This window comes from Sarcophilus harrisii, chromosome 1, assembly GCF_902635505.1.
Source record: "Sarcophilus harrisii chromosome 1, mSarHar1.11, whole genome shotgun sequence".
NCBI lineage: Eukaryota > Metazoa > Chordata > Mammalia > Dasyuromorphia > Dasyuridae > Sarcophilus > Sarcophilus harrisii.
Genome location: NC_045426.1, coordinates 398,028,674 through 398,049,143, shown reverse-complemented (window position 1 = coordinate 398,049,143; position 20,470 = coordinate 398,028,674). Strand labels below are relative to the sequence as shown.

The 20,470-nt window shown below is 31.4% G+C and overlaps 1 protein-coding gene across 2 annotated transcripts in view; it reads right to left on the bottom strand.

Moving 5' to 3' along the window:
• Positions 1-20,470, bottom strand: part of MARCHF6 (membrane associated ring-CH-type finger 6) — a 76,073-nt gene that overhangs the window by 14,681 nt on the left and 40,922 nt on the right. For both annotated transcript variants that reach the window (XM_031946128.1, XM_031946127.1), the window contains exons 9-19: positions 19,122-19,154; positions 16,052-16,103; positions 14,363-14,421; positions 13,086-13,166; positions 10,163-10,231; positions 9,998-10,072; positions 8,017-8,151; positions 4,346-4,465; positions 2,904-3,004; positions 2,047-2,184; positions 321-525 (exon numbers count right to left, since the gene is read on the bottom strand). In XM_031946128.1, coding sequence (XP_031801988.1) covers positions 321-525; positions 2,047-2,184; positions 2,904-3,004; positions 4,346-4,465; positions 8,017-8,151; positions 9,998-10,072; positions 10,163-10,231; positions 13,086-13,166; positions 14,363-14,421; positions 16,052-16,103; positions 19,122-19,154 — 1,068 coding nt within the window. The remainder of the gene's footprint in view (positions 1-320; positions 526-2,046; positions 2,185-2,903; positions 3,005-4,345; positions 4,466-8,016; positions 8,152-9,997; positions 10,073-10,162; positions 10,232-13,085; positions 13,167-14,362; positions 14,422-16,051; positions 16,104-19,121; positions 19,155-20,470) is intronic.

Here is a 20,470-nt window from a genome sequence, read left to right as displayed (position 1 = left end):
ACTGTGAATGACTAATTATGATATAACAAATACTTAAAAGATTTCTTTTTTTTTAAATTGAAATAACTTAGAAAACCTTGAAACTTATACATTTTCATTATGCATTTAAACTTCTACTACAAGACATCTAATACAAAGAGGTTTTGAAAATTTATTAATATACTACATTTATCCTTCAAAAGTATGACATACAGAATGGACAACTATGAAAGCCATAATGTTCACTGAAGGCTAGCAATTACAAGAGCACTATTTCTTAAGAGAAACCTGATACAAATCTAAATAACAGAAGATTTCCAAAAAGAATTTACTGTACCTACCCTGAGTGGAAATTTTAAAGGCCTACGGTAAGGCTGAAAGCCAACAGGTCCTCCTTGTTGAAGTATGGCTTGGTGGGCTGCGTGAAGACCTTCTCCCACCACTGGAATGGCATTGTTGTTACGAGCATGCTGGTTGTTGTTAGCTTGTTGGTTTGCACTGTTTTCATTCTCTTCTTGATCCCCAAGTAAGTAAGAATGAAGATCCCTAATAAGAAAAAGCTCTCTTTAGGTCAAAATATAAATCAAGTCAACGGGAAAGAATACAGAATCAAAGAACCATATCTGTGATGATCTAATCTGATCCTACTGAAGTTCAAGTATCTAAAATACCCAGGTTCACCTGGCTGGCAAATGACAAAGTCAAGACTGTATCAGAGATCTACTGATAATCTCATGCTCTTTCCATGCTATCATTACTGCTTCTAATGTAAAAGATAAAATGGTAGGTATTTTCTATACAGGTAGATTCTGCTACTGTTTCAAGATTAAAATCTCATCAGTATAGATATTACTAATCATCACAAGCTCTCAACACTGTGAAAATGTTAAAAAAAAATCATCTGGGTTACCAACTTTCTAATCTTTCTATACTTGGCTAGGCTTATTTTGACTGACACAAAGTGCAGCAGAAACTCTGTATTAATCATCTCTAGTTTGAGGTCCAAAGGCACAACCTTTGATGTGAACCTAGGATCAATAGGTAATAAGTAATAGAGGTGGGATCAAATTTGATCCTCTTTCTATTTAGCAAACTTCTCCATGACATCATTTTAAAATACAAAATTAAGTGTTTTTTTTTTTAAAGAAGAAGCTTAAAGAGTATGATTTTTAACAGACATCTATTCTAAACCTTTCAAAAAAATCATTAACTACTTTGAGTTGTATTAGTGATATAAATCAGGCCTATTGTGATTCAGGTCTCTTGAGCATGAAAAAAGAAATTAATAATCTAAAATATGCACAGAGGATAAAATATTTATCTCAAGAGAGTATCAAAACCTAATAGTCTCTAAAAGATTTTTCTTCTATACAGAAATGTTAACCATGCCACCTATTATAAGTAGTATCATATGTTTTAGTGAAAGTCAAAAGATCACAGGATTTCTCAATAGATGGTGCCTTTCTACAGATCATCCAATCCAAGTCCCTCATTTTCAAGATAAACAAACTGAGACCAAGAAAGACTAAATGATTTGCCCAGCCTAGGGACATATGGATAATAAATGGCAGAGAAAGATTATGGACCCAAGCTTCTAATTCCAAATCCAGTTCTCATTCTCTTCTACCACACTGGGTCAATAAAAATTAAGTTTTTAACAATTCAGTTTTCACTTCATGCTATAATAGGAAACTAAATCTGAGAGGCACCATCTTTTCCAAAAATAATGTTTACCACAAAAATTTAGCTTAAAGCATGTAAAACAAAAATGTGCAGATCATGTCAAGGTCTAAAAAACATTCACAAAACTGAAAAGCAGTACTCCTAAGAAAAGCTATTTTAAAATGAATACTAATTTCCTGCAGGATATATGTCAAGAAATAATTTCCAAATAAAAGGAAATGAATCTGAAGCACAAGAAGCATTTTTAACCAATATAATAAAATAAAATACTCAAATATCTTCATATTAGTAATTGTCCTCAAGACTACATTTTGCCTATATAAGATAATGAATACCAATAAGAAAACAAGTAATATAATAAAGGTGTCAGTTGTTTATACTCACAACAAGTATCCAGCAGTAACAGTCCATGCTCGGACAAGACCCTTCAGCCATTGTCGAGTGTGTCCTTGTTCAAGTAAAGCTGGCAACACCACCTGTAGCAGGAGCAGCTCAAGAGACAGTTCACTCACTGGGGCATCACTATAACAATAAAAAAAAAGCAAAAAAGCAAAAAACAACCTGATAAACTATAATGTAAATGTGTATTAAGTTGATCACAACTGTGACATAACAGAAGATTTGCTAAGTTCCTGATTCTTATTTCTATCAAAAGGATCCTATGTAGACTATTAGAAATGCATGATTTTGCTAATTTTTTCCTTCTCTTAGAAATAAAAACAATACTTTTATAAATTCATACTAATTTCTTTTTGTGGAAAAGACACTTTTCTAAATTCATGAAAATTTCAAATATAAGAGAGAGATCAAATGCAATTATATAACATGTCTTGGTTTAGTTCTATTGAATGGCTTTTTCTTCTTCTCTTTTTAAATTTTTTGTTACAAGGTATCAGTTTTGGGTTTTTTTTGAAGTTCTAAAATAAGACCATTTGCAAAATGATACTATTAGGAAATAATTAAGTACCATTTTTTGATATACAAAATTGATGCCACATACTATGTTCTGAACAATTTAATATTAAATAAATGATTTTATTTTAAAATTTTACTTTCTAGAAAATGCATGAATATACTACAGTATTGTTTATCAGTATTAAAATTTTCCAAAATTTAAGTTAACCTCATGAACTTACCCCTCCCCCAGAAATTTTCCTAAGAAAAATCAACAAAATAAAACACAGAATCAGAATGCAAAATCCACATTTTGAAGAAGGAAATTTCAAGTACAAAAAGCTTACCTGTATAGCATGACATTATATGGAAGAAAATTGGGCAACAGATTCTTAATAATACGTATAGGGAGCCACAGCATAAGAAGGACAATGGAACCAAAGACAATCTGCAACAAGTAAAATGACATTAAACTATAACAACTTATTTGAGACAAGTCAAACCTTTAAGTTAAAAAAGTTATGTTTTCCAAATTATGCCAGTTTATAAGAGTCTAATGTCCTTTTCTTTATAGTCAGGACCATATGGAAAGATGAATTATACTTTATCAGATTGATCTTAGAGAGTGTGTGTGCATGTGCGTGCGAGTGTATGTCTATATCTATATATCTATACATATAGATATAGATATACAGCTATAGAGACAGGCAGACAGACAGATAGACAGACAAGAGAGACAGAGAGATGTGATTGTGATCCTGGAGTCAAGATGAGTTCAGTGCCAGTCCTGCCTTTGACATATAATAGCTGTGTAATTAAGTATAAAATACTTCTCAGTAGCTTTAGGAAGCTCATAGATGAGCAAACAATCTTCATCAGTGGAAGAAATTTGCACACCAGGAACAGTGAAAACTAGTAACAAAGATAACAGTTTCATCTAAGACTGGCTGTATCATCCTGGTCAAGTGAACCTGTTTTATTATTTATAAAATGTGAATATTAATGTTGGTGTTCAGCAATTTTTCAGTTGTGTCCAACCTTTTAGGACTCCATTTGGGGTTTTCTTGGAATGGATACAAAAGTGGTTTGCCATTGCTTTCCCTAGCTCATTTTACAGATGTGGAAACTGAGGCAAACACGGTTAAGTGACTTACCCAGGATCATAAAAGCTATTAAGTGTCTGATTTCAACTCAGGAAGATGAGTTTTCCTGACTCCAGATCTGGCACTGCCAGCATCTAGATGTGTGTGTGTGCACGTTTATGTGTCTGTGCAGCAAAGTGGATAAATAGCCAGCTTTGGGCTCAGTAATATCTAGGTTCAAGTTCCATCTTTAATAAATTGGTTATGGAAGCAAGGAAAAATTACATAAGCTCATACATAACTCTCAGTGTTGCTCTGAATTGGAAAAGGAGGTTTTTCTTACTGAAAGTTTGCTACAATAAACAAGTCACAGGCCCAAGTCAAAAAAAATCTGTTGTACCTACCTCTTAAGGTCATAGGGCCTTTCTATAATGTTTTGTGAACTTTAAAACACTATGCAAATTTCAACTATTATAACTAATTTTGCATTTACATTAAAGAAACCATTTTGTTTTTATCAATGTAATTTTACTTTTAACAGAGAGCAATAAGTAAAAATAAAGTTACGTTCTTTTGTTTTAATGGGGGAAAAGTCCCTTGTGATATAGCTGAAAAACAGTATAGAAAGAGTGTAATAAGTGTTAGGCAAAGTATATATATAAAGAGTGACATTTTATTTTAAGAACTAAAGAAGAATGTTTTATTACCACTGACAAAATAAATCTTCGAAGATGTCTATAAATGGGCAAGTGAATCATTTCTTGTACTGGATTAAAATCTGGATCATTCAAATTTCTTAGAAACCATAAGACACCAGGTCTCAGCACCTATAAAAAATAAATTCAAAAATATAAAAATGCATTGATCAACCAGGTTCCAATTCATGTGAATAATAAATTCCCAAAGTGGTCACATTATTTGAATTAATACTGTGTTTGATTAAATTGAATTAATTCAAATCAATCACAATATTTTACATAATTACAACTTTAAATAATATGAATTTGAATATATGAAGCCAAGAAAATATATTATTTATACTAATCAGGACCTAGCTATATATGCATGAGACAAAGTACAATGGAAAAATAGGGGGTGAAAAGCTCTTATTATCACTTTGGCAATGAGTGAATTAAAAAGGATTTATTCAGCCCTTACTATGTGCAAAGCACTGTGCTAGGGATTCACATACAAAAAGTGGGACAATCACTACCTTTTGCCTCTTTTTCCTCTCTCAAGAATGAAGACTATATACCCTTTAAGTTGTGAGAAATGTGACAATGATAGTATCAACAAAATTGTTCCTATACAAAGGAAAGGGGGAAAAAATGAGTTCATGCTAACAGGCTACATAAAAAGCATCCTGAGTCTTATTTAATGGGTCAGCATAGTCAATAAGCACGCAGTAAGTTTCTACCTTGTGCCAAGCAACACTGGGAATAATAAGAAAGGGTAAAGGCAATCCCTGACCTTGAGGAGATGGCTATCTTCTGGCAATATCTAAGAAGGTTTGCAGAACCCAACCTTTCATTAGATTTATAAATGTTTTAGAGGACAAGGGCAAATGCAAAAAATTAAATGGAATACTTGATACATTTTTCTTTTTAAAATTTAACAAAAGGACTTTAAAGAATGGCCTCCAAATCATACAATCTGATTTGTCAGAATTAAGAACTCAAAAGTTTTTTGTGAAGTATACTCAAAATAAAAATACATGTAAAATTATAAAAATATAAACTTACTATTTCCACTTCATAATCTGATGCTGGGGCTTAAAAGGTTTGCAATTTCCCCCCCAAGTTTTTAAAGTTCATTTCAATTCCTTGATATGGTATATCTATATTCTCTGGGTGCCAGTTTTTGAAAGAAGCTCTCTAGTGGACTACTTGCAGCTGCTTTCAGTGTGCTGTCCAGAAGCAACAACAGAAGAATCAGGCCTATGATGAAACTCTTTGCAATTATTTAGGATGCAAATCTAATGCAAACTGCTTGAGCTTGTTTGGAATCAACAAATCCTTAAAATCTGAAAAGACTGTCAATGGCTATAACATGGTAATCTGCTGGTATTTTTTGTACATGTAAAAAACATATATCTGAATTTTTCCACAGTCAGCATATAAAAAGTTTATTGTACTTTTTTTTTTTCCACTTATAAACTGTTGGACTACTTAGTTTTATAGTATAGTCAAAGGCTGTTAATTCCTCTCTGTTTTCAAATACTATTTATTGAACAAGAACATCACATTTATCTTGAGTCCAACCAAACACAAGCTAGGTGAAAATTCATTTGAGATCTCTAGTATACCATATCTGGAGCATAATTCTATAATAACTAAAATTATATTGTTTCCATTAAAACTTTCTGGCTTTGAAATAGATCCAAAGCAGAAAAGGCAAAAAAGTCATAAAAAGTTGAGGCAGTTGTCTGTATACTTTTGTTCACAATATACAGTGGTTGTTTTTTCTCAGCAATCAAGAAATTTTCTCTCCCAATCATGAACAGAGTTACTTTTTAAAAGTTGACTGATGTAATTTACTACTGCTATCATTGTCTGTATCACTTTTTATACTCTCTCATTCATCATAGCATTCCAGAACAGTTCTGTAATTGAATATTTGATTACCCTATGTCTTTGGGTATTTCTGAGTACTTGATCTTATTTGTATAGTCTTTAATGACACTGAAGTCTTTCATAAATATCAAACACATCTGACTGAAATGACCCAGCCACTATAAAAATTAACTAAAACAACATCTGCATTGCTTAAAACTTCTTCCTCTCCTTTTCTTTCCATTATTAAGACTTGCTCTTTGAGTTATTATGGAAATAAATATTCCAGTTTGCAAAAGAAGTAGGAAGCATCAATGATAAGGACAAGAAGACAATAGCTTTCAGTGTAGCAACAGGGTCTTGAGTAACGAGAAGCAGAGGCTATGGCCAAGCTCTATAAAGTAGCAATATTTACTTCTCTTTATAGTGACTTCTATACTTTCTACAAGTTTATATTCCATTGGAAAAGAAATAAAACATGATGAGAGTATTGTTGGCTATGGAAGGGAATTTTGATTTGAGAATTTATAAGGATGATGAATTTAACTGATCCACAAGAAAATCAAATGACATTCCCTTTCCTGAAATGATACCAATATTGTTTGGAGAGTCCAGGATTGGGCTGGAGGGCAAATATTATCCTGATTTTCAAAACAAGAGAATGGAATTTTTAATCTACATGCCAGCAAGCTTAACTACAGTTTTTGTGGCAAAAATTGTAGACCATGATATTTTCACCTAAAAATAAAATGTTTTTAAAAAACCAAAAAACAGAAAGCTAACATAGTTCTTCTGGGAAGACAAAAGATTTCCAAAAACCAACAAGGCCAAGAAAAAGACATTGTATTAAACTATAATTTTCAAATTAGGCTGCTTTAAAATGTCCAATGTTGGTTAATTACAAGTGGTCATCCCTAAGCAAAAAAGATAAATTAATTGCCTAGTAAATAAATTACAGTGAGAGTTGATACTACTTGCAAATAAGCATTTTGAGAGACCTGTTTCTAATCTTAGTATTACCACACAGAGAAGTTATTTGATTTTGGATAAGTTTTAATCTTTTGATACCTTAATCATATTAACTTAAAAACATTGTTTTGTGGTATTACTTTAATAGCTCAACACAAAGAATGACCAACAGGAGAGCTCACAGAAGTATTGGACTAAGTCAGATGGAGTTTTGGATTTTAGTCTTCCTTCTGTCATGAGTGTCAAAGTGTAGACTGATCTATTTTGGAAGGTCAAATCCTTCATATAATTTCTCTTCTAAGTCATCCTCAGCCACTGATATTCTTGCATAAGTAGCAATTACTTTCATGGTGGTCTTTTTCAAATTAATTTGCATACCATTAGTACTGTAATACATGAAAACCAAATAGTTCTTGAAATGTTTCTTGCTGACTTTGATGATACTTATTCTACTACCTTTTTTCCTTTACTTCTCCAAGGAGTAACTGTGAGTCATCTTTATATTTTAGTTGAAACTTCCTTCTTTCTTGTGGTTTCATTCATAGCAAAAATGTTAAAAATGAGATAATTCAGCTGCTCTAGCAAAATGTGTACAAGATCAATAACAAAGATCATCCATTAATAGTACTAATAGTCAAACTAAACTCAACTCTTAGATTAAACTCTATGATCCCTTTTAATGCACAAGTTAAGCTAAATTCACATATCTTACCATTTCTTGAATGGGGAAAAAAAAGTAGTCATTATTAACATACACAAAAACATCCATAATCCTTTTGGGGAAATGTAATAAGGGTTCATGGCAGTGACACTTTTTATCAATTTACAATTTAATAACTGTTTTTCTGAGAACTTACCTCTCTTAGTAAAAGAATGAAAGAAGCAAAGTAGAAGACATAGACCATTCCCACTAGCCAGTGCAGAAACATCGTGGTTCCTGGAGCAGACTGAAAGCTCAACTCTCGGTCTTTCAAAGTAGCATCAAACATTTCCTGAACCAAAGCAGAAAATAAAGTAGAAGCAATCTTTTCTATAGTTTAAATTTGCCCAATTTTACACATTTCATTTTTTAAATAAAGGAACAAAATAAAATGTTTACATATACATTTAACATATTTTAGACCAAAAATTCTATTCTATGTCTCAGTGTCACATCTGTTCTTTGCAACAGACTGGGAAAGTGTTCTAGAGACTCATAAACAAAATTTAAAACAGCTTTAAATATAGAGAAAATGTAGTGTTTTTCCAAAGGAAAACTAAAGATTATGTGCTAATAATATATTCACATGCTTGGCAGTATATACAATGCCACCTAAGAATAACATAAAAAAAAAAAAACCCTAGTAAGTTAAATAATATTTTGTTATAGTTTTGTGATGGAAGATGCTGATACAAGTAATGATTCTTTTTTTTTTTTTTTGATTATAGATATAACACTACTTCAAAATATCTCTAATTCTATTTCTGAAAAAAAGAAGGAAATAAATATTCATATAGTAACTATTATGTGCCAGCAACTGTGCTAAGCACTTCTACAAAGATTATTTCATTAGATTTTTACAACAATCGCAGGAGGGAAGTGTTATTACTATTTCCATTTTACAAGTGAGAAAGCATGACTTGCCCAGGGTTATATAGTTAGTGTTTGAGACCAGATTTGAATTTGTCTTTCTGATTTCAGGACCAATTCTCTATCCACTGTGGCACTAGCTGATTCAAAGTACTTAATAATCATAACTATGACTATTTTATTTACTAAAGTCCTATTTTAATGTCTCATTCTGACATGGAGATAGTCTTGGCTACTTGAAGACTGAAAGTTCTAGCATATTCTATCAAGCTATAAAAGTTCTGAGAATAGATCTAAGATGTAAGAATCCACAGAACTGTCCCTTGGGTGATCAATTTACTTTGGCCATGCAACTCAGTTTAACAATTGTAAAACTGCCTGCTGGGTAATGGAAAAATAATGATCAACACCAATAATTAAAGGGATAATAAGTACTTCAAAAAGCTAATAGTTTTTCAAATTATAAATACAAGTAACAGTAATAAAAAGGAAAGACCTATGGATTTAGAGCAAAGAGAATGTGGTTTTGAAATCTATTTGAAATCCATATCATTTATATAAGATCTAAAACCTCAGACAACTCATATTTCTAGACCCTTACTTATAAAATTGTAAGAGGAGACTAGACTAAAAACAGTAGAGCATAATATATTAAGTACCAACTCAAGAAGACCTAGGTTCAAGTACTGACTTTGATACATAGTGGAAGTATAAATAAGGTGTTGAAAAATAGCTAGTCAGCACCCATAGATGAAGTTTCTTCAATAGCATTCCCTAATACCACTGAAATCATAGATAGAGATATAAATTTTTTTGAAATCTTATCTTTTACAAACTGACATTAAGACTAATGAAAAAGTCTTTAATTAATATAAATTATAGATAACAGCACAAACTCCTAATTTATTAATTTTTCATCTTCCTTTTTTAATTATCTGTACTTCTTGATACTAGAAAAAAATCAGTGTTAAAATGGCTAATATAGTTATTACCCTTTACCTCTTATTAAAGGTATAAAAATACTGTGTATTAAAATACAATACTATTAAAAATTTCCTATTACAATTATATCTTATTTATATAGTCCAATGATTAGACATAAATCTGATTTCTGAAGACTCCTTAGTTACATGTTAGTTAAATTTTCAGGGCAAAAAAATTACCTAGTTGATAAAGACTCATACTTTCCTTCAAAAGTAACCTTTCAAAAGTAATTTTGTGACTGAAATCTTAAATTAAGATAATAATCCAAAAAATACAATACTTACCAGAGAACATATATCTAGCCACCAGCCACAAATGAGAGGGAACACTCCAATTTCTACTACCACTAATAAAGAGACCTTAAGTAAAAACAAATTTCATCAATACTATGATAAATATAGAATAGATAAATATTTTCAATAGTTTTATTTTTAAAAAATTTAAATTACCTTAACAACAATATAGCAGACTCCTAGTAAACGACGAGATCGTTGAAATTTCACAAGAGCTGCCAAACCCTATTTATTTCATCTGGTCAAGGAAAAAACTCAATAAAATATCAAAACAAGAGCACTTGGACAATATACAATGCACTCAGTTACAAACTTTCATTTATCAGTGGTAAATATTGTTTTAGACAATCCATAAACATAAATTTAATTTTTGGTACTCAACTTTCTATTAACTTGCAATCTCCTGGAAGGCAGGAACTAGTTTTTGTTTTGTCTGTGTCCTAAGCATTTGGCATCATGATGTACAGTTGAAAATAGATACTTATTAAGTTGTCATAACAATAATTACACAAAAACATAAAGAAGATGCAACAAAAGAGAAAGATAGCTTATGGGTTCTCTTTGGAAAGACAAAGAAAGTAGTTGGTTGAATTGGATTCATTATTCATATAAAGGCAAAATAAAACAATTTCTTGGGATACTGGAGTCATGTCATCTTGCTGTACTCATGATAAGCATAAGCAAAAAAACTACCACAAATAAAACTGATTTTACAGAGTAACATCTTTTGGAGTTGAAGAATTGGACCAGGTCAATATTAATATTTGGTGACTTCAACATAAACCTGTGCATGGGAGAAGAACAATATATTAATAGAAAATATGGTTCAAGATTGAGAAATGAAGTCTTTCTCTAACTGATAAATGGTCAAAGGATATAAAAGAAACCATAGAAAGAAAGAATTTCAAGCTAAAGCTATCAAGAACTACTTGAAAAAGAAATGCCCTAAATCTCTATAAAAATAACAAACTAAAGCAACTCTGAGCTTCCACTTCAGATTTATCAAGTTGACAAAAAGATTTGACAAATGTTGGAGGAGCTACAGGACAACAGGAACATTAATACATGTAGCTGGCGGAGCTGTGAATCAATTTAGTAAATTTTGGAAATTAGGCACTATGTCCACATGTATGAACTTTTTGATTTAATTGTACCACTACCAAGTCTAGATCACAAAGAGATTAAAGAAAGATGAAAAGAACCCATATATAGAAAAATTATGTATGGCAACAATTATTGTGGCAGCAAAGAAGTGTAAATGAAGGTGTTGCTCATCAATCAATCAATTGAGGAATGGCTGAAGAAACTATGGTATATCAATACAATGAATTTTATTGTGTCATAAGAAATGACAAAAGAGACAATTTCAGAAAACTTGAGAAGACTTCTATGAATTGATGCAGAAGTGAGCAGAACTAGAATAGTTTATAAAATAACATCATAAAGATAAGCAATTTTGAAAGACTTAAGAATTTAGATCAATACAATGACAACTAAGATCCAAAGAAACTGAAGAAATATGCTTACCCACCTCCTGACAGAAGTGAGACTCAAGATGCAGAATGAAACATACATTTTTGAACATGAATAAAATGGGAATTGGCTATATTTAACTATGCATATTTGTTATAAGGATTTTGTTTTATTTTCAATGGGGAAAGGTGGAGGAAAAGAAAATAAATGCTTACTAGTTTTGAAAAACAGAATAAACTTTAAAGAGTAAGAAATAAAAGAAAAATATTAGAAGTATCTTCCCTGTATAACATAAACAACTTTTTAAAGAGTTAGAAAATGCTATACATGACAATAATTAAACACTGTAAAATATAAAACTGTATCTGACAAAGGAATTCACTGGTTACTGATTGTAAGAGTCATTTTCAAACTATATGTATGCATACTATCAAATACTGAAATAACAGGAGCAAAACAAAGTAAATATCCAATTAGAAAGAAAAAAGTTACAGAATCAAAAACTCTTAGAATTGAAAGAGACTTCAAGAGGCTATACATCCACCTCTAATTGAATAATAATCTCTACAATATTCCCAATATGAAATCAGTCATTATGAGAAGACCACCAGTGAAAGGAAACCAATTCCTAAGGTCGCTCATTTTTTTTTTTCCTAAAGTCTGATTTTTATGAAATTTTTCCTTATGGCAAATAAAACTATTTTTTTAAACTTTCACTTACTGATTCTAGTCGTATGCTGTAATGCAGGTACAATGGGCCTAATCTTTATATAACACCTTTCAAATAATTTTATATAGCTCTCATGTCCTCCATCTGCAAAAGATTTTTAAAGAGCATAATTTGGAAACCATTCATTAACTTTACAAATGAGGAAAGTGAGAAGTTTAAAGGGCTTGCCCATGATATTACTAAGTAAGCATACAAATCCAGATCTTGTGACTATCAGTTTAACATTTTTTACCACACAGCTATTAAAAGATAAGAAAATAATCTCAGCTACCAAAATTTAACCTCTCACAGATAAGTAGTTATAAAGAGAATTATTGAGCATTAATTAAAGTTATTATGAGATTCAACTCAGTTTACTGTAAGCCAGGCATTGTACTAGGTGTCAAGGATACAAAGACAAAAGCAAAAGATTCCTGGCTTCAAAGAGCATACCTTTTATTTGTGGGAATCAACAACTGCATAATTTAATATACTATCCACAGCGATTCCTGGAGGGAGGGCACTAGTCACTAGACGGATAGGCTTCTTATAGATTGTTTTCTCAAGAGGAATTTCAAGGAAGTCATAGATTCTAGCAATATATTAAGACACAGAGGACAGCCTAAGAACAGGAATGAAAATGGGAGGTGAAATGTCACATACAGGGATAAGTAAACAAGTCAATCTGGTTGTCCTATTGAAAAAGCAAACAAGAGAGTAAGGCATTATAAAACTGTAACATAAGGTGAAACCAGACTGGTATGGACTTTAAAAGCCAAACGGAAAATTCTTCTATTTTGTCCTAAAAACCACTAGAACTTCAAGTCCAAGCAGAGGACATGTAAAGATAAATCTATAAATTACCAGAAGTAACTAAATCAATTTGTTCAAGGATACATGACAAATTATCAGTGATATTGCTAAAAGTACATAGCCAACTATTGTTGTAATTAGGCCTTCAAAATGTGATGCTTGGACCTAGAAAGAAAAAAAATGAACAATTCAAGATGCTGGAACCTAAACATTCAAAGGACATATTTTAGTATAAGGCTTTCTAAGTTTTCATTTAGATATTCTCTAAATTTATACAACCCAAATCATCATCCTTTGCTGTCTGTTATATGTTAAAGAAGAATACATAGTTTAAAAAAATCTGAGAGGAATTAAAATATGCCATTAAATTACATCAGTGCTAAACTTTAAAAACTTGAGACATACACATTTATATATATATATATATTGAGTGGCTGAGAATTTAAAATTGGAAAACTAGGAACATTTGTTTTGGTTGCTATTCAGATTCTAAGACACTCTGTTTATTTACAGGGTAAAATAATAAATTCCAATGCTACAAATCTATTTTTGCTTTGAAAATACAACGCAAGAATCTTTCTTATTACTTTTTTACAGAGTAATCTTAAGCTCTTATATATTATGCAGATATTAGATATTATTTAGAGATATTTATTATTTCATATTCTAAATAAAATTACCTTACTTAGGAACAAAAATAGCCATCAAAAATATCTCTCCTCATCTTGGATGTTCCCCATAACCCACATCTCAGATTATGTTAAATTTCATATGCCATGGTATTTTTATTTCTAAATTGGTAGTAATTTAATGCTAAAGGATGAGGGATTACTCTTTTCTTTTGATGAAAGTATCATAGGTATACTGATGGAGAAAATTGGAAATCAGGTCTTTTTGTAAAAACAATAAACCTGACTATGATAATAAAAGAAAAAGTAAAGGTAGTAGATTAGAGAATACCATTGGCTATCGTTATTTATCAGGATATGAAATCATTAAGAGAAAGCTTTTCAATAGTCTCAATGTAATTAAATGAGTTAGGAAAAAAAGTGCAACATACCAGTACTTCTGTATTGCTAGTCTGAATGTCTTCCTCCTACCTTTATTAATTACAGCTATCATTTGTGAACATTTATTACTAGATACTCATTTTAGAAACTTTAATTTAGTTACTGAAGTATAAAAGATTACACTAATGTAACATAAAAACAAAGGATCAATTACACTATCTGAGAACCATTCTCGATATATAAAAAAAAGATATATTTTATGTCTCAAGATTTGCCCCAAGGTTGCCAAGAACTTAATAGTAATTAATTAAAATAAATGTCTTTAAAAGTTTTTTAATCCATCATACTTACATATTCCTCAAATCCCAAGCCAACAACAGAAAAATGACCAATGTGGTAAGGACAAAATGCTAAAAGTAAAAAAAAATTAAAACATGAAAACTTCAAAATAATACCTTTTTCTGGAACAGGCTACACTTTGCCATCATAAAAAATATGGGATAAGATGACAAGAACTAGGGTATGAGAATGGTATTCATTCTCAAATCTCTCTGACATATACATGATCAAAGCTGCCTATCTTCCTGGACTATTCATGTACATTATATTTCAAATCTATTGTTCTGACTCATTCTTCTCTCCAGAAAAAGAGGAGCTACTGGCTATAAAAAACCACAGTCAAGTCCAGTAAGCTCCAAAAAAGTAAGAACATACCTTTCATTTTTGTAGGTCTGAAGGAATAATATTAAATACTGCATAATGTTGGACTTCACTGATGTCCTAACTTTTGTGTTTATCAGAATCTAGCCCATACCAGGCACTTAAAAATGCCTGACTAAATAATACAAGTGGCTTATTTAAAAAACACTGCAACAGATTCCAATATTAATAAATTCAAATGAAAGGATAATGAATAGCTATTTTACTTACTTTTAGAAGTAATGGAAAAAATACTTAAAAGTACAGTAAAATTTTGACATTTTGTCTACTTCCAAAAAATATCCTATTGGTAAGTTTGATGGTATTAGTACTAAATCCATAAATTAATTTAGATGGCATTGTCATTTCTATTAAATGATTCCATTAAGGTCCTACAGAGATAGAATCAAATCCAGGTCTTCTAATGACAAATCTGGCATTGTTTTCACTATTTTACACTGCTGACCAATGATATCAATGAATTTAACTACCATTTATAACAACTTTTTGATAGGAAAATGTGTTTAGCAATTAATGTTAAAATCTCTATTTCACTAAGAAATCATAAAGAGGAAGAAAGATACCATACACTACCCCCAAACTATTCCATTCTTTCCTCTCCCTGGCAAAAACTTTGTTGGGCAGCGGAGATGGAAGCACACCTAGCTCAAGACATCGGTCATGGCTCCTGGGGCAAAGTTTATGAATAGAAAAGCAGGGACCGCTCTAATAGCTTGAGAAAAGGAATTCTACTACAGAAATAGATCAGGGGTGATGGAACTAGAGTGCCTGTAGAGACAAGAAGTAAAGTTAATAGTAACAAAATGGGTCATCTTTAGCACTTGGATGAGATAACAGGTTAGCTACAGGTGAAGAATGCAAGAGCAGAATTAGAACCAAGACAGGAACATGGAGTAGAAATGATGGGTGAGAATGATGAGGATGGGAGCAAAATTACAGGTATTTCTATCAGCAGGAAGATGAAATGGATTGGCGGCAGGTCAGATTAGCTAGATGATCAGGGTGAACAAAGGGTAATGACAATAAGAGAGTTTAAGCAGTCAAAGTAGTAATTCTTCAAATAGGATGGCTATTTATATACAAGACATTTTTTGCCAAATATTTCTAAGTCAAAAATTACCAGTTTAAAAAAAAATAAACAAAGAATCCGAAACAATATTCCATAACCTAAAATACAGCTTCCTAACAAATAGTTATATTTGAAAAATATGAGCCAGTGGATACATCAGTGTTTTCCATATTTGTATCCCTAGCACTTATCTAGTCTGGCACCTTAAAAGAGCTGGCAGCTAATCAAGGTTTGCTGAATTGAATACTTACCAAAGACAAGAATAAATAATGTGTTCAGAGACACCACCCAAAAGACATGTTCCTTTAAAAAAAAACATACTAATAAAAATAAGTTCAAAGGACAAAATTACATATCAATATAACAAGACTTTGCTTAGTTCACATTGTAAATTTAAGTAACACAGTGTTACATATAGATAACTTTTAATTAGAAAAATTTTAATTTTTAAATTATCAAATCTTAAGTCTTGAAGTATGAGTATTTCTAACTAAAAAAAAAATATTTCAGTGAGACTTTTCCTAGGAAAACTCAATAAATAAATAATTTTAATGCAATGTTTCATACTTTCAATAGTACTATTTAAAACAATTTAATAAAATTATTTCATTAAATTATTAAACAAATAAAGCATTCTGAAAAGCAAACTCTGTAATTAATTTCCTGTAAACAGATGATGCCATTGTATTACTATTGTGAAATGAGCTGTTTTTCTAAGAGTCAACATTGTTTTTTTGGGTTTGTTTTTAAAATAATAAATATAACCTAATTTCACCTATGAGCAAGTAAACAGTCTGTGAGAGCTGGTTAAGCCTATGAAATACTATGGGCACATTATAGTTTCTCTCTGTGCAAAACAAATTGGCTTGTGATTTAATTTCAGCTTCTTGATTACCATGTTCTACCTAAATAGATAAACCAGTCCAAATGAAAATAACATTAAAAAAAAAAAGATGCCATACACATCTTTTGCCATGTATCTTTCCTCAACAGTTTGGCCCCTCAATCATTGTTTTTTGATTGTTAATCTTTATCCTCATCTTTATCAATCAGTTCCTTCCTATAAACATGCCTAAACAAGTCCATGTCTCCCCCATTTTTAATAACCCTTGCTAGATCCTACCATCTTTTCAAGTTAACATCCTATACCTTATCTTTTTTCCCTTTCACTGTCAAATTTCTATAAAAAAAGCAATCTACCCTTCCTTGTCTGTCTCCATCCTTTCTTTTCACTTTTTAACCCTTTGAAGTCTGGCTTATGAACTCAATTTAAACTTCTCTGTCCAAAATTAGTGATGATCTTTTAATTGTCAAATCTAGCTCTTAATCTTTCATTCGTGACCTCTTGGCTACTGCTTATGACTCCCTACTCTCTGGGTTTTCATGGTATCTTGTTCTCTTGATTCCCTTCTTAACTGTTTGACCATTCTTCCTGGCTTTTTTTTTTTTTTTGCTGTATTATCATCCATGATATACTCTTTAAGAGAATACTACAAGACTGTCTTGGGAATTCTTTCTATACTCTTTCAACTGGTGAACTCATCAGCTATGATGGATTTAATAATTATTTGCATACAGGTAACTCCTAGATCTACATTTCTTACACATGTCAAACTGGAAGTACCAAAGGCATCTCTAATTCAACAAATCAAAAATAATACCCTTTTCCTTTTGAAAAGTCCCTGGGGGGAGGGAGAAAAATAATTTGGAACACAAGATTTTGCAAAGGTGAATGTTTGCATGTATTCAGAAAAATATAAAGCTATAAAAAATTAAATTAAAAAAAAAATCCCCAGAAGCACCTATCTTCCAAATCTCCCTGTCACTTCCAAGGGTACTACAATTCTTCCTATGATCCAAATATGAACTTTGTTGTCAATGTTGATTCCTCACTTTCTCTCCTTTCCATATATCCAACTATTTTCCAAATTTAGCTGTTTTTACTTTCAGTACTTTATATATACACCTTCTTTCTCTTAACTCAGGCAGCTACCACCTCAGTTCAAGTCGCCACTCCTCACTTGGAACTATTATAATAATCTTCAAATTGGTTTCTATACTTTATTCATCTTCCTACTCCAAAGTCATTTTCCTAAGCCACACATCTTGCTAAACTTTCTTAGTCAAACTCCATGGTTCCTTCCAACCTCTAGGATCAAATATAAATTTTTCTACTAGTAGTCAAAGCTCTTCATAACCTAGCAGAAATTATCTTTCCAGTTTTATATATTATTTACTTTCTATGATGCTGCAAAACAGACCTTCTTACAGTTTCTCATATACAATATTCAATATCCCATCCATAGGCCTTCACAATAGCTATCTTCCCATACATGAAATTTCTCTACTTCTTAGGACCTAATGACCTTAGAATACACACATACACACACACACACACACACACACACACACACACAATTTTATATCATGTTTTTAGCCCTGGAAAGCCTGAGAGCAGGGTCAGATATCCCTGCTAGGAGAGAATATAACATCTGATAGATATATATGACTGGTATTTTAGAAACATTAAAAAATGTTTCTTGGATATAAAAAAATTAGAATTGAAGTTCAATGGAGTGAAGAAAGTAAATAACAAAGAATAGCATTAAAGTTTTGCCCATTGTATATGCGAAGAATTGATTTGGTTTCATCATTTTCTAAAATTGAATTGTAAAAAATGACTGAATTCTTAAGATATTTGTGCTGCATGTCTTATTTATGCTTAGTTTAATCACTTATGTTCCAATTTATATTACAATTGTTTTGTCATATTCTCTTATAGATTGAAATAAGGATCTATGCCTTATGTTTATATTTTTCCCAGCATTGAACAAAGTTCTTCATATAGTAGAATCTTAATAAATATTTTAAACTTTTATTCAAAATTAGAAATATGTTTTCTTTAAAATGCATTTTCATACAATAAATAGAAACAAATATTTTCCTTGATACTAAACAAAAGTTACGTGTGGTCTTGTAATCTAAAGTATAAAATTACCCTATTCAATAATCCTCTTCCTCATTCCCTTTCAGAGGCAAGGAGTTCACAAATGTGGAACACTGAATAACATCATATTTTTGGGATATATTAACTAGTTTTGCTCAACTTTTTCTTCTTTAAAAAAATATTTGCTATATGGCTCTGGCAGAAAGAAGGGAGGTATAGAAGGAAAATCTAGGCAATATAAAAACAAAAGATAACAAAAATCTATTTTTAAGTTACACTGCTATAAATCTTAAGACATTCAAATTATCAAGAGAAACAGGGATTAAAAGAAGTAAAACACAATTCTATTCTTAAAAGAAGATAAATTTACTTACTAGGAAAACTAGTGACCCATCAAGTCCAAGCATCTAAGGAAAAAAAAAATTAAAATAATTATATAATAAGTCAGTATGCTTTTCTATTCTAAAGAACCTTCTTTACCTTTATGCATTTTTGTTTACCAAGGAAGTACTAAAAGTCCATATGAGCTCTTTCCATTCATGTAAATTTCATTGATTAGAATATTTTTTTTTCCCATTTCTCTGAAAAAAGTCTAAATAAACATAATATCTTGGGTGTTTAGTTCTAGCATTACATATTTAGCGCAGTCAGTATAGGCATGTTTGAAACTATCATTCTGTTTACACATGAATTTATCATTTTACATTTGGAAAGATTATTTAGTAATTCAACTAAAACTAGCAATGATTTGTAATACAAGTTTAAAATGCCCTCAAAATGCACTGGTTTTGGGGGGAGGATTCTGGGAAGATGGCAGAGAAAGTTGGCCAATTTTAAGCTCTTCAGATTTCCTCCACAAACAGAACAAATTTGGACCTGAAGAAAAACTCATGAAAAACCAAGATTTGGGGCATAACTGGGGTCCTTCTGCTATAACCCTACAAGATCTGAAGAAAGACCCAGGCTGGGATTAGGGGATTAACCTGTCTGAAGTGCAGACACCTCCAAACTAGCTCTCCAGAAACATCAAGTGGGGACCCCATGGGCTGGCTGGGTGTGTGGCCAGAGCCTCAGCAGGAATCACAGAGACTTTCACCTCCTGAACTGTTTGTCCATTGTGGGTTTGTCTGGGAATACAGAGTGAACTTCAACTGATTGAGAACACCAGGCCCAGCTTTGAGGCTGAGACAAGGCCCTAGGCAAAAAGGAACCAGTACCTGGTAAATACAGAGGCAGCGGGATAGGAATGCTGCTGGCTATGAGCACTTGCAGGAAGGGGAAGCTCCTGGTTTGGGGTTCCTGATCAGTGTGGAGAACTTAAGGGAAGCATGACATGGCACCATCCCTCTACCCCACAATTAGAGACACTTACATTAATACCTCTTATTAAAAAAAAAAAAAAAAAAAAAAAAAAAAAAAAAAAAAAAAAAAAAAAAGGCAGAAATTCTACCTCCAAAAATAATGTAAAATGGCTTTATGTCCAGAAAGCATTTATAGAACTCAAAAAAGAATTCAAAAACCAAATGAGAGACACTGAGGAAAAACTAAAGAAAAAAATTAAAACCATCCAAGAAAAACAAGAAGCTTATAAAAAAAAAAGTTAACCAATTGGAAAAGGAGGTACAGAATAAAATAACAATTTACAAGGAAATAAATTAATAAATAAATGTAATTTCTTCTACTAATATTTATACTTTCTTAAATTAGTATTTGTTGTCATATA